Below are 14,420 nucleotides of genomic sequence, written 5' to 3'. Positions count from 1 at the left end.
TATTCTTTCATGCTGCTTCTAAAATTGATTAGTGTATAGCTGTGTCCAAAATTTCCACTCACTTTAAATGAACCCTAGAACAAGTCATGGCCACAAACTGACCAAGAGGCTGTCCATGTGTAGAAAACAGTCATTTTATTTCTATTTGTGTTGGCTTCATATATACTGTATAGTTATAAGTGACTCAATAAATCAGTTCTCTTTTTAGCCTTATTTAGACCCTCATATTTTATTATTATCATTGATCTATCCATCTTTCAGTGTTTGATGCACTCCTGTTTACCCAATGTTCAATACCTACTTTTTTGTATGGCCATTCTCCAGTTCTTTCGGCTATGCACACTTTATCTCTGGGCATTCCTCTTTATTTAAATCAATGCCTGTTCTCCTTTCTGACATCATTCTCTTCCACGTACATCCATGTTCATTGTCTTCTATGGCCATTCTCCTCCACTTTCACGCATGCCTGCTCTTCTATATAGTCTTTATTCTCCACTTCATGTATGCCCACTCTCCTCACCCTCTGTTATTATTTTCCTTCACTTCCATCCATGCTCACAATTGTGTATGGTCATTCTCCTCTATTTCCAACAATCTATAACCATTCTCCTCCTATTTGTCATCATTCTCCTCCTCCTCTATCCATACTTACTCTCCTTCCCTTTGTCATCAGTTTCTTCATCGTCATGCAGACCCAGTTTCAGCTTTGCTCCTCTGTGTTTGTTTGCTCTCCTTCCCTCTGTGTTCATTCTCCTTCTCCTCTAGCTATGCCTGCTTTTCTCCCCTCTGTCATTATTCTTCTCCTCCTCCATCCATACCTGTTATCATTCCTTCTATTATCATTCTCTTCCAATTCTATCCTGGAAGGATCAATTATATCATAAAACATGAGCAAAAATAAACTATATTTTTTACATTCAACACTAGAAACGAACAAAATGACTAGACACTAAATGTGCACCCAATCCCAAAATGACTGTTCAACAGGAAGACATTTACTAAAGCCATTAAATCATAATGGCTAAAACTGCTAGTTTCTGCTGATAAAATCTGACATCAAAGCTGCTGGTCCATGGCAGACCAGAGGTGCACTAAATGTGGGGATTTATTTTTCAACATGTAGGGAGCTATAATGGATGTCAGGTACAAGTGGACAATCACTCTCTAAATGGTCATGGAAGCTTTAGTGGGCAAAATATGATTCTGTTTTGGAAAAAGGAATGATATTTCTAAGGATTTTCAAATCATTTTCTTTGTAACCAGGAAAATCGCCACGTATGATGTTGAAATACAGAATCTGTATGAAGAGATGGAACAACAGATAAAATCAGAAAAGGAACAATTTCTCTTACAAGTAGGTTCCTAGTTCTTTGTTCTGCAAAACCACATCATCATAATCCTTTAAGTTGCTTGTGCATTCCCATAGATTTACATAGGGAGAAAAACTGTTCTAACGTAAACAAAAGCCCACTGACACTCTGAATTCCCTATTTGGTGGCTTCCTGCAGCCACTGATCTGCTACGACACCTGAAATACACACGCTTGTTTTGGAACCACTGCATCCACTGAAGGGTACTGTAATGCCACGTACACCCGACCGGGCTTTCTGTCAGAAAAGGTCAGACAGAATCATTCCGTTGAATATTACAATCGTGTGTGGGCTTCATTGGTCTTTTTTCTTCAAAAATTCTGACTGATCTAGAAATAGAACATGTTTCAAATATGTCAGACAGAATCAATTTCTATCGGGAAAACCGTTCGTCTGTATGCTGACCCAACGGATCAAATACGATGCAAGGGCAGCTATTGGCTACTGGCTATTGAACTTCCTGTTCTAGTCTTGTCGTACATCATCACGTTCAAAACTAATGGACTTTGGTCCGTTCGTGTGTGGGCAAGTCTGTTCAGTCGGAACTCTGTTGGGCAGACTGTCAGGAAGACCGTTATACCTTTTCTTCCGAAAAGTCCGGTCGTGTGTACGTGGCATAATGCTATAGCATACACAGACATTTTAGACAACCCTGCCCTTACTGTACCCCTGTGCACAAAGTCAGCTCCATAAAGAAATGGTTTGACGAGTTTGGTGTGGATGAACTTAAAGTGATTGTACGGGTAATTTTATTTTTTTAAAATAACAAACATGTCATAATTACCTCCACTGTTTTGCACACAGTGGCCCTGAACCTGCTCTTCTGGGGTCCCCCGGCGGCTCTCGTGACACCTCCTCACATCTGATAACCCCCTTGGAGAAGCACTTCCCCGAAGGGTTTACCTTGCGGGCATGCTCCCGAGTCCAGCACTCTCCTCTATAGACACAGAATGCCGGACTCAGCCCTGCCCCCCGGCACCCACGTCATTGGATTTGATTGACAGCAGCGGGAGCTAATGGCTGCGCTGCTATCAATCTATCCAATCAAGAGCCGGAAGCCTGTGGGGAAAAAGCGCATCCCCACCGACTGATTGAAGGGGTTCAGGTAATTAAAATGGGGGGCTAGTGGGCGGTGACTGCCAGGTGTTTTTTCACCTTAATGCATAGGATGGACTATTAAGGTGAAAAAACACAAACCTTTACAACCCCTTAAGTGGGCTGCACAGAACTCGGACCTTCACCCTACTAAACATCTTTTGGTTAAGATGGAATGCCAATTGTAAGCCAAGACTTTTCATCCAAAAGCAGTACCTGACCTCGCAAATGATCTGGCAGAATGGGCACAATTTCCCACAGACACACTCCAAAATCTTGTTAAACGTTTCCCCAGAAGTTTTTAGGCTGTTATAGCTGCAAACACTGGTACTCCATATTAACGTCCATAGTTTCGGAATGGAATATCCATCAAATTCATATAGGTCTAATGACCAAATGTCTACAAACTTCTAGCCATATAGTGTAGCGTCCTTGGAGGGTTCTAAGCTCAGAACCCAGAGCTGCAAAGCAAGAATGTTAACTACTTAGCCACTTGTGTCAGCTGCCCAGATATAAACAAGTAGTTTATTTTCTATAACTATTATCATTGTAAAATAAAGACAGGAGCTGCCAGGATTTTCATTAGAGGTAATTATTTATCTCATATACGAAATTACTGTCTAATTCTCCTAATCTAAACTGTGGGAGAGACAGCTAATGGAACACTTGGCCTTTTTTTTTTGCTTTGCAGGATATACAACCTAATTGAGTCTTTGTAGGATAATACACTTGAAACGTCGAACAAATAGAGACTCAATGCTGTACGCCTTCTACGCGTTGCTAGCAGCAATGATTACAGCAGAAATTTCTGCTTCCTCTAAAGCTTTTAATAGCCATTTGAGCAAGAGATGAACAACGAGAGAACAAAAAAAAAATCTATAATGCATCAATTCGCATTTAGTCAGCATACAGAAAATTGTGACAGCAACATTCTCATATTTTCTGAAATCTAGAGGCAAAGTGTACCTCTATTCAGGGCCATAAAGGGCTCATTCACATCATAGTAAATGTGTTAAGGCATGCAAAATGCATATGAACTGTAGTGTGATTTTACATTCTTTTGCATGTTTGAAACCCTTGAAAATATATGTGCCATTTTCCATTTCCTCCCAGGATGCAGTGTTCAGATTTAAGCAGTCAAGACTTTCAGGTAGGGGAGGAAAATAAGTCATTGATATTGTGTAAGCACTGAGGCTTTTTGACACAAGCTACCTCCGAGATTTGACAATAATTCATGCCTTCAGCCATGTTAATCAAACACCTTTTACAGACTCCCTACTACCAAGGGAATAGATTTTGTAATTGAAACAGGTTGTTACCACATACTTTTACACCTTCCATTCTATTTTTGCCTAATTAAAGCCACATTCATACTGGGCATATACAGTGCCTTGAAAAAGTATTCATATCCTTTGACATTTTATGTGATAGACCAACACAAAGTGGCACATAATTGTGAAGTGGAAGGAAAATGATAAATGGTTTTCAAACTTTTTTACAAATAAATATCTCAAATGTGTGCCATGCATTTGTATTCAGCCCCTCTGGGGTAATACTTTGACTGCAATTACAGCTGCAAGTCTTTTTGGGGATGTCTCTACCAGCTTTGCACATCTAGAGAGTGACATTTTTGCCCATTCTTCTTTGGAAAATAGTTCTAGCTCTGTCAGGTTGAATTCAGAGCATCTGTGAACAGCAATTTTCAAGTCTTGCCACAGATTCTTAATTGGATTTAGGTCTGGACTTTGAGTGGGCCATTCTAACACATGCATATGCTTGATCTAAACCATTCCATTGTAGGTCTGGCTGTATATTTAGGGTCATTGTCCTGTTGGAAGCTGAACCTCCGCCCCAGTCTTAAGTCTTTTGCAGACTCTAATGCATACACACGATCGTAACATTCCGACAACAAAATCCATTGGATTTTTTCCAACGGATGTTGGCTCAAACTTGTTTTACTTACACATGGTCACACAATGTTGTCGGAAACTCCGAACGTCAAGAATGCGGTGACGTACCATGAGCCAAGAAAATTAAAGTTTAATAGCCAGTGCGGCTCTTCTGCTTGATTCCAAGCATGCGTGGAATTGTGTACACACTATCGTGTACACACGACACACATTGTGTGCGTCGGAATTGTGTACACACGATCGGAATTTCTGACAACGGATTTTGTTGTCCAAAAAATTTAAATCAACTCAAATTTTGTTTGTTGGAAATTTCGATGGAAAATGTCCAATGGAGCCTACACACGGTCAGAATTTCTGACAACAAGCACCCATCGAACATTTCCCATCGAAAAATCCAACTGTGTGTATGCGGCATAACAGGTTTTTATCTAATGCCACGTACACACGACCGGACTTTCCGGCAGACTAGGTCAGACGGTCTTCCCGACGGACTTTCGGTGAAGTTCCGATGGACTTTCCAAATGAACGGGCTTGGCCACACACGAACCGCTTAAGTCCGTTCCTTTTTGAACATGATGACGTAAGATGGGAATAAAAAAGGAAGTTTGATAGCCAGTAGCCAATAGCTTCCCTTGCATCGTATTTGGTCCGTTGGACTAGCATACAGACAGACGGTTTTCCCGATAGTCGGACATAGGTCCGTCTAATTTTTTTTAATGAAAAGCGATCGGATTAGCCTACACACGATCAAATAATCCGACGGACTGATTCCGTCAGACTTAGTCTGCCGGAAAGTCCGGTCGTGTGTAGGCGGCATATGATTACCCTGTATTTGGCTCCATCCCATCAACTCTGATCAACTTCTCTGTCCCTGCTGAAGAAAAGCATCCCCACAACATGATGTTGCCACCACCATGCTTTACAGTGGGTATGGTTTGTTCAGGGTGATGTGCAATGTTCGTTTTCAGCCACAAATAGCATTTTGCTTTTAGGCCAAAAAGTTAAATTTTGGTCTCATATAACCAGAGCACCTTTTTCCACATGTTTTCTGTGTCCCCCACATGGCTGTTCGCAAACTGCATATAGGACTTCTTATGGCTTTCTTTCAACAATGACTTTCTTCTTGACACTCTTCCATGAAGGCCAGATTTGTGGAGTGCATAACTAATAGTTGTCCTGTGGACAGATTCTCCCACAGGACAACTATTACTATTAGTAACTCCTCCACTACCTCTTGGCTGCTTCTCTGATTAATGCTCTCCTTGCCCGGTCTGTTAGTTTAGGTAGACAGCCATGTCTTGATAGGTTTGCAGTTTTACCATACTCTTTCCATTTTTGGATGATGGATTGACAAGTGCTCCATGAGATGTTCAAAGGTTGGGATATTTTTTATAACCTAACCCTGCTTCAAATTTCTCCACAACTTTATCCCTGATCTGTCTGGTGTTGTTCCTTGGCCTTCATAATGCTGTTTGTTTACTAAAGTTCTCTAGCAAACCCCTGAGGGCTTCACAGAACATCTGTATTTATACTGTGATTAAATTACATACAGGTGGACTCTACTAGTTAGGTGACATCTGAAGGAAATTGGTTCACTAGTTAGGGGGATCAGAGTAAAATGGGCTGAATACAAATGCATGCTACACTTTTCAGGTATTTATTTGTAAAAAAAGTTTGAAAACCATTTTCCTTCCACTTCACAATTATGTGTCACTATGTGTTGCTCTATCACATAAATTCCCAATAAAATACATTAAGGCCGCGTACACACGGGCGGACTGTTCGCCCAACTTTGTCCGCTAAACAGTGTTTGGGCGGACAGTCCGCTCGTGTGTGGGCTTTCAGCGGACAGTTTGACGGACAAAGTCTTTCGGAAATTCCGAAAAACTGTCCGCTGAAACTTTGTTTGAGCGAACAGTCCGCCCGTGTGTAGGCTACTTTCGAAATGAGCAAACTGTTCCCGCTCGGAGGGAAGTCTGCTCATTACGAGCGCGTGTGCAGGTAGGCGGGGCCCGCGACGGAGACGTCGCGGGCTCCGCCGCCTGGAATGGACTTAAAGGGGAACCCCAACGCCGAAAAAAATCGGCGTGGGGGTCCCCCCAAAGTCCACAACCGACCCTTGTTCGAGCACGCTACCCGGCCGGCCAGGAAAGGGGGGCGAGCGAGCGCGCCCCCCCTTCTGAGCCGTACCAGGCCGCGTGCCCTCAACATGGGGGGTGCCTTGGGGAAGGGGGGGCTGCGCGGCCCCCCCACCCCAAAGCACCTTGTCCCCATGTTGATGAGGACAAGGGCCTCTTCCCGACAACCCTGGCCGTTGGTTGTCGGGGTCTGCGGGCGGGGGGCTTATCGGAATCCGGGAGCCCCCTTTAAGAAGGGGGCCCCCGGATAACGGCCCCCCACCCTATGTGAATGAGTATGGGGTACAATGTACCCCTACCCATTCACCTGTAAAATAAAAGTACCCAAAAAAAAAACACAACACACGAGAAAAAATATTTTATTGCACAGCTCCGGGGGTCTTCCGTCTTCGGGGGTCTTCTCGCCGGACTCCTCCGCTATCTTCTTGTAGCTCTTTTACTAGCGGAGGAGTCCGGCTTTCTTCCTCCCCGCCGCCGGCCTCTTCTCCCGACTTCGGGGGTCTTGTCCCCCTCTTCGGTTCTTCTGCCGGGCCACCGCGCCTTCTTATAGCTCTTTTGCAGGCGGTGGCCCGGTCTTCTGTCGCCGCTGTCGCCGTCGCCGCCTTCCGTTCTTCTTCTTCTTCTTGTTCTTCTTCTTCTCCAGGAGATGTTGACACGACGCTCTCTCCGGCCGGAATGCCAGAGCCGCCCTGCGCTGCCACTTATATAGTGACAATGGGGCGGTGTCACATGGTATATGTCACATGGGTTGGTCACATGGGTTGATGTCACATGGTGACCCCGCCCCCTTACGATGTCATAGTCCCCATGTGACATCAACCCATGTGACCAACCCATGTGACATATACCATGTGACACCGCCCCATTGTCACTATATAAGTGGCAGCGCAGGGCGGCTCTGGCATTCCGGCCGGAGAGAGCGACGTGTCAACATCTCCTGGAGAAGAAGAAGAAGAAGAAGAAGAAGAACGGAAGGCGGCGACGGCGACAGCGGCGACAGAAGACCGGGCCACCGCCTGCAAAAGAGCTATAAGAAGGCGCGGTGGCCCGGCAGAAGAACGGAAGGCGGCGGCGACAGAAGACCGGGCCACCGCCTGTAAAAGAGCTACAAGAAGGCGCGGTGGCCCGGCAGAAGAACCGAAGAGGGGGACAAGACCCCCGAAGTCGGGAGAAGAGGCCGGCGGCGGGGAGGAAGAAAGCCGGACTCCTCCACTAGTAAAAGAGCTACAAGAAGATAGCGGAGGAGTCCGGCGAGAAGACCCCCGAAGACGGAAGACCCCCGGAGCTGTGCAATAAAATATTTTTTCTCGTGTGTTGTGTTTTTTTTTTGGGTACTTTTATTTTACAGGTGAATGGGTAGGGGTACATTGTACCCCATACTCATTCACATAGGGTGGGGGGCCGGTATCCGGGGGCCCCCTTCTTAAAGGGGGCTCCCGGATTCCGATAAGCCCCCCGCCCGCAGACCCCGACAACCAACGGCCAGGGTTGTCGGGAAGAGGCCCTTGTCCTCATCAACATGGGGACAAGGTGCTTTGGGGTGGGGGGGCTGCGCGGCCCCCCCTTCCCCAAGGCACCCCCCATGTTGAGGGCACGCGGCCTGGTACGGCTCAGGAGGGGGGGCGCGCTCGCTCGCCCCCCTTTCCTGGCCGGCCGGGTAGCGTGCTCGGACAAGGGTCTGTTGTGGACTTTGGGGGGACCCCCACGCCGATTTTTTTCGGCGTTGGGGTTCCCCTTTAAGTCCATTCCAGGCGGCGGAGCCCGCGACGTCTTCGTCGCGGGCCCCGCCTACCTGCACACGCGCTCGAAATGGGCGGACTTGCCTCCGCCTTACGTGGGCGAGTCCGTTCATTTCAAAAGTTGAGCGAACTGTTTGGCAAACAGTTCGCTGAAACAGTCCGCTCGTGTGTGGGCAAGTGCGCTCATGCAAATTTTGAGCGGACTGTTTGCCGAAACTGTTTGACGAACAAGGTTGGGCGAACAGTCCGCGCGTGTGTACGCGGCCTTACACTTTTAGTTGTAACATAACAAAATGTTGAAAATTTAAAGAGGTATGAATACTTTTTCAAGGCACTGTAGCCCCAGTCTATGGGACTCTGGTGTTTAGGTGCACGTAGAGGGCATAGATGCACTTTCCAGCCCTGCTGCTAGCAGCCGGTAAAACTCTTTGAGAGACTGACAGCTACTGTGGCTGGACAGTGCATTAAGCAGTACTAAGATTTAGGGCTGTATGCACCCAGGAAGCAATGCCCGGAAAACGCGACTGATTGCGTTCAAGCATTTTTCCCTGGGCGCTTGCTGTACTAAAAATTAGTCCAGCTTGGTGCACCGTCTAGGACCATCCAGCTGCGTCAGCCTGTCATAGAGTTTAGCATATCTAAACACCAGAGTCTCATGCACTTGGTCTATACACCCAGTGTGCATGGGGTCTAACATCTATTTTGACACATTACATGGTGATTGGATTATTGGGGCTGAGTTACCTGAGTGGCCATGAATATTGAAGTATATTCCTGGCACCCATTAGAACAGAAGATGTGCCTTTATTAGGCTGTGAAACATCTTCAGCATAAACAAGTCCACATAATTGTGACTAAGTACTACTGGATACTCCATATCTCTGAAAGATGAACGGAGCAGTGAGGGAGCAAGGAAAAGGAAAATATCAATAGATGGGCGAGTGGGAACTTTCAAGAGAACCTCTTAATTTGCCCTAAATGGACAAATGACAGATTGCCATTAAGTATAGACCTGCTTTAAATATTGAATAGAAGTAGAAAAATAAATAAATACATGAATAGAATAAGATACATTATATTTCCATACCGCACTCATAAACCATATTATCAAATGCAAAATAAAAGCAATATAAAGTCCATAAACCACCACCAACATTTTTGAATCAAGTGAGAGTGAAACAATCCTGAAATATGAGAAAAAGGGGGAGGAAAGCACTCACATTGCCACGTCCATAAATTAGAGAGGAAACAAAGAAGGGCACTCGGGGAGAAACCATAGATCTGACTTTAGTGGCATGGAAACAATGGAGAAGTAGAAAAAATATATATAGATATTATTTATTGAAAAAAATTACATAGTAATACACAGTATTCACAGGCGTTAAAAATCATGTAAAATGATACAGTTTGTACAGTGAGCCCTTGTGCGTCTACGCGTTTCGCCATCTTCAGGACATAATCAAGGTTCAAAAGGATGACAAAAAGAGAGAATGAGTGTCACTGTCTTATTGATCGACTGAGCCTCATGTACAAATATCTGGAAAGTTTTCACCAACAATATCCAGAATATGGTTGCGAAAAAGCCCCAGAATGCCGCTAATTCTATTAGCAGCAAAGGTAGAATGCTACTCAAACAGGGGCATAAAACATCTTGCAGAGAAAAAGACCATGTTTAGAGATCCAGAATCCAATAAAGGAAAACACAAATGGAACTCATAAATATTAATGGGGTATCATATAACCCATCTGCATATCATACCCACAAAGGGGTAGTAGATACATTCAACTGACGAAAGTTTGCCCCTGGGAGACAGCCTGTTACTGTACACGTTTAGCAATGTGCTGTCTCCCAGGGGCAATCTCTCATCAATTGAATGTATCTACAACCCCTTTGCGAGCATGATATGCAGATGGGTTATATGATACCCTATGAGTATTAATGAGTTCCATTTGTATTTTCCTCTATTGGATTCTGGATCTCTGAACATGGTATTCTTCTCTGCAAGACATTTTATGCCCCTGTTTGGGTAGCATTCTACCTTTGCTGCTAATAGAATTAGTGGCATTCTGGGGATTTTTTGCAACCTTTTGAAAAGAGTCCATAATCTGGATATTATTGGAGAAAACTTTCCAGATATTTGTACGAGGCTCAGTCGATTAACAAGACACTGAGACTCTCTTTTTGTCATCTTTTTGAACCTTGATGGTGTCCTGAAGAAGCCTAATCGTGAAACGCGTAAATGCACAAGGGCTCACTGTACAAACTGAATAATTTTACATGGTTTTTAACACCTGTGAATACTGTATATTACTATTTAATTTTTTTCAATAAATAATATCAATATACAGTGGTGTGAAAAAGTGTTTGCCCCCTTCCTCATTTCCTGTTCCTTTGCATGTTTGTCACACTTAAGTGTTTCGGAACATCAAACCAATTTAAACAATAGTCAAGGACAACACAAGTAAACACAAAATGCAATTTGTAAATGAAGGTGTTTATTATTAAAGGTGAAAAAAAATCCAAACCATCATGGCCCTGTGTGAAAAAGTGTTTGCCCCCCTTGTTAAAACATACTATAACTGTGGTTGTCCACACCTGAGTTCAATTTCTCTAGCCACACCCAGGCCTGATTATTGCCACACCTGTTCACAATCAAGGCATCACTTAAATAGGAGCTGCTTGACACAGTAAGGTCCACCAGAAGATCCTTAAAAGCTACACATCATGCCGAGACCCAAAGAAATTCAGGAACAATTGAGAAAGAAAGTAATTGAGATCTATCAGTCTGGAAAGGGTTATAAAGCCATTTACAAAGCTTTGGGAATCCAGCGAACCACAGTGAGAGCCATTATCCACAAATGGCGAAGACATGGAACAGTGGTGAACCTTCCCAGGAGTGGCCGGCCGCCCAAAATTACCCCAAGAGCACAGCGACGACTCATCCAAGAGGTCACAAAAGACCCCACAACAACGTCCAAGGAACTGCAGGCCTCACTTGCCTCAGTTAAGGTCAGCGTTCATGCCTCCACCATCAGGAAAAGACTGGGCAAAAATGGCCTGCATGGCAGAGTTCCAAGGAGAAAACCACTGCTGAGCAAAAAGAACATCAAAGCTCGTCTCAATTTCTCCACAACACATCTTGATGATCCCCAAGACTTTTGGGACAACATTCTGTGAACCGATGAGACAAAAGTGGAACTCTTTGGAAGGTGTGTGTCCAAGTATATCTGGCGTAGAAGGAACACTGCATTTCATAAAAAGAACATTATACCAACAGTAAAATATGGTGGTGGTAGTGTGATGGTCTGGGGCTGTTTTGCTGCTTCAGGACCTGGAAGACTTGCCGTGATAAAAGGAACTATGAATTCTGCTGTCTACCAAGAGATCCTGAAGGAGAATGTCCGACCATCTGTTCGTGTACTCAAGCTGAAACGAACTTGGGTTCTGCAGCAGGACAATGATCCTAAACACACCAGCAAGTCCACCACCGAATGGCTGAAGAAAAACAAAATGAAGACTTTGGAGTGGCCTAGCCAAAGTTCTGACCTGAATCCTATTGAGATGTTGTGGTATGACCTTAAAAAGGCAGTTCATGCTCGAAAACCCTCTAATGTAACTGAATTAGGACAATTCTGCAAAGATGAGTGGGCCAAAATTCCTCCGGGACGCTGTAAAAGCCTCATTGCACGTTATCGCAAACGCTTGGTTGCAGTTGTTGCTGCTAAGGGTGGCCCAACCAGTTATTAGGTTTAGGGGGCAATCACTTTTTCACACAGGGCCATGATGGTTTGGATTTTTTTTCACCTTTAATAATAAACACCTTCATTTACAAATTGCATTTTGTGTTTACTTGTGTTGTCCTTGACTATTGTTTAAATTGGTTTGATGTTCCGAAACACTTAAGTGTGACAAACATGCAAAGGAACAGGAAATGAGGAAGGGGGCAAACACTTTTTCACACCACTGTATATTTTTTCTACCTCTCCATTGTTTCCATGCTTCTAAAGTCCGATCCATGGTTACTCCCTGAGTACCCTTCTTTGTTTCCAGTGAAACAATCCTGTTTCTGTGAAAAATATAGTACCGACATTACACCCTCGGATGGCAAAGAGATGTGTACTCCAATGGAAAAAAAACTGCCCCCAGAAAAGAAAGACCCACCAACAAAGGTTTGATCATATATCAAAGAGAAAAGAGAGAACTCCTCATGTTGTAGCTTGTAACTATTTATTATTCAAAACAAAGTATCCCCTTACAACTAGATATACTTTCAAAAGCTCATGGAACCGGGCAGGCATGCTGATCACTCACGTTCCACTTCTGTTCCAAACGCATTGCGGAAGTGACGTGTCACGCACTAGGCAATCCGATGCGTTTTGTCAGCAACATCTGACATCATCAGGGGTCATGTGATCCTCAGGGTGTCATTGAATAGAAGCAAATTATTTTTGGGCTGCTGCTAGTACATTTTCATTTTTACAATACTGTTTCAAGGGCTATTATTATAGAAGTTATTGCTGTCTTAGTGACACTATATTTATATTTTAATCAGGACACTGAGCGATACCAAACCCGCAGCCATGATCTGGAGGAGAAGCTGCTGAACAAAGAGCAGGAATTGGAACGTCTAAGCCAAAAGCAGAAAAGGGTAAATACCATTCATCACCAATTGCATAAAACAGTGATGCCACTCCATGTAAAACGAAACTATGATTATACATTGGAGAATCCCTTTCCAGAATATACCAATATTAGATCTATAGCATCCCTTATAATATGTGGCATTATTGAGGCATGTAACAATACGCAGTCCACACTTGAAGTCAACACCTGGCAACCTACTGGCTACACCATTATCAAATGGGGTTCTAATTTATCAGTGTCTCTGTTAAAGCTGAATTTTAGGGAAACAGCTAAATACATAGAAGAAATATCTATAAGGGTGCTGTTTACCTGCCAAAAGATTTGTATTTCTGTCCACCCAGGAGAAGCAGCTCATCTCTCTGTAACTATGTTCTTTGAGCCTATCAGCATGTTCCTTCTTAGCACTTGAGCACTACGGCATGACTGACTGAGGCTGGTGTTTTTAAAGGGATTGAGAATGTCATTTCAATATATTTTGTGAATAATCACTTTAGTTATACACTCAGGTGAAAAGCAAAATCCGGTTCACTTTGGATACTGAATCATGTGTAGATGACATTAGGAAACAGGACTTTACACATTATGTGTTAATTTAAGTAACTAGTCACAATTTATTGGGCAAAGATTCTCTACTCCTTTAGTAAATAAGCCCGGTTGTGTCCTTGTTCTTTTTCTCCCTCTCCCAGTCTGTTGCACAGGGACAGCAAGAGACTGATATCAGGTATTTATACTGCGTGCATTTAAAAACATACATTTATTGATGTATTAATAAATAATAGCTCCATTTGTTTTCTTATCTTATATATGCCAGTAGTTCACCTTTAAAGGGTTAGTTTACCTTTCCTGCACATTTCCAACTAGAAATTAATTTGGGCTTTCTCCAAACTCAACTCTCTTTGAATATTAAAGTTGCACTCCTTTCACTCCAATCATTTGCGGGTACGGTCATTCACCACCCCTCAACAAACATAAACAATGGAGCAAGATATTGGTGACAACAGTGCCCTTATATGGACATGTGCCCATATTTAGTCAATGACATTGGGCATTCGGACATCATCAGCATCCTGCCCTCCTGTTTATGTGTTGTGGGCCAGTGAGTTATCTGGCCTGCAGCTGATTGGACAAAAAATGAGTGCGACTTTGAAAGTTTGGATATAGTTTAATTTGGAGGACACCTATCTCTAATTCCAACAAAACTCCCCATGCATTCCAGCATTTTAATAAGGCTGCTTCTTTCCCATTCCATTTCTGTATGCCATGTGCGGCCTGTCCACAAAATTCTCATAGCTGGTCCCCTTCCAATCTGCATAAAAAGCAGGAAGGACAGGAGGTTAGATGTGTGTCCCCTGTGGAGCACTCTGGCTCATGCAAACTACATGCATAGTCAGTGAACTCCCTCCCCCTCTGTTGCTAGAGGTAGAATGAGCGCACTGCGCATGCACACAGTTTAAATGAGCCAAGAAGTATGCAGAAATAATGAACTTATCATTAAACATTAATAGTTAAAACCAATTTTTTTT

The 14,420-nt window shown here is 43.7% G+C and overlaps 1 protein-coding gene across 1 annotated transcript in view; it reads left to right on the top strand.

Moving 5' to 3' along the window:
• CRACR2A (calcium release activated channel regulator 2A) overlaps positions 1–14,420 on the top strand; it is a 231,495-nt gene that overhangs the window by 116,183 nt on the left and 100,892 nt on the right. Inside the window, exons 6-7 of the mRNA XM_077468502.1 lie at positions 1,264–1,354; positions 12,806–12,901. Coding sequence (XP_077324628.1) covers positions 1,264–1,354; positions 12,806–12,901 — 187 coding nt within the window. The remainder of the gene's footprint in view (positions 1–1,263; positions 1,355–12,805; positions 12,902–14,420) is intronic.

Source organism: Lithobates pipiens, unplaced genomic scaffold (assembly GCF_037356315.1).
Source record: "Lithobates pipiens isolate NorthernLeopardFrog02 unplaced genomic scaffold, aLitPip1_a1.2 Scaffold_8, whole genome shotgun sequence".
NCBI lineage: Eukaryota > Metazoa > Chordata > Amphibia > Anura > Ranidae > Lithobates > Lithobates pipiens.
This window is presented reverse-complemented; position numbering and strand designations above follow the sequence as displayed.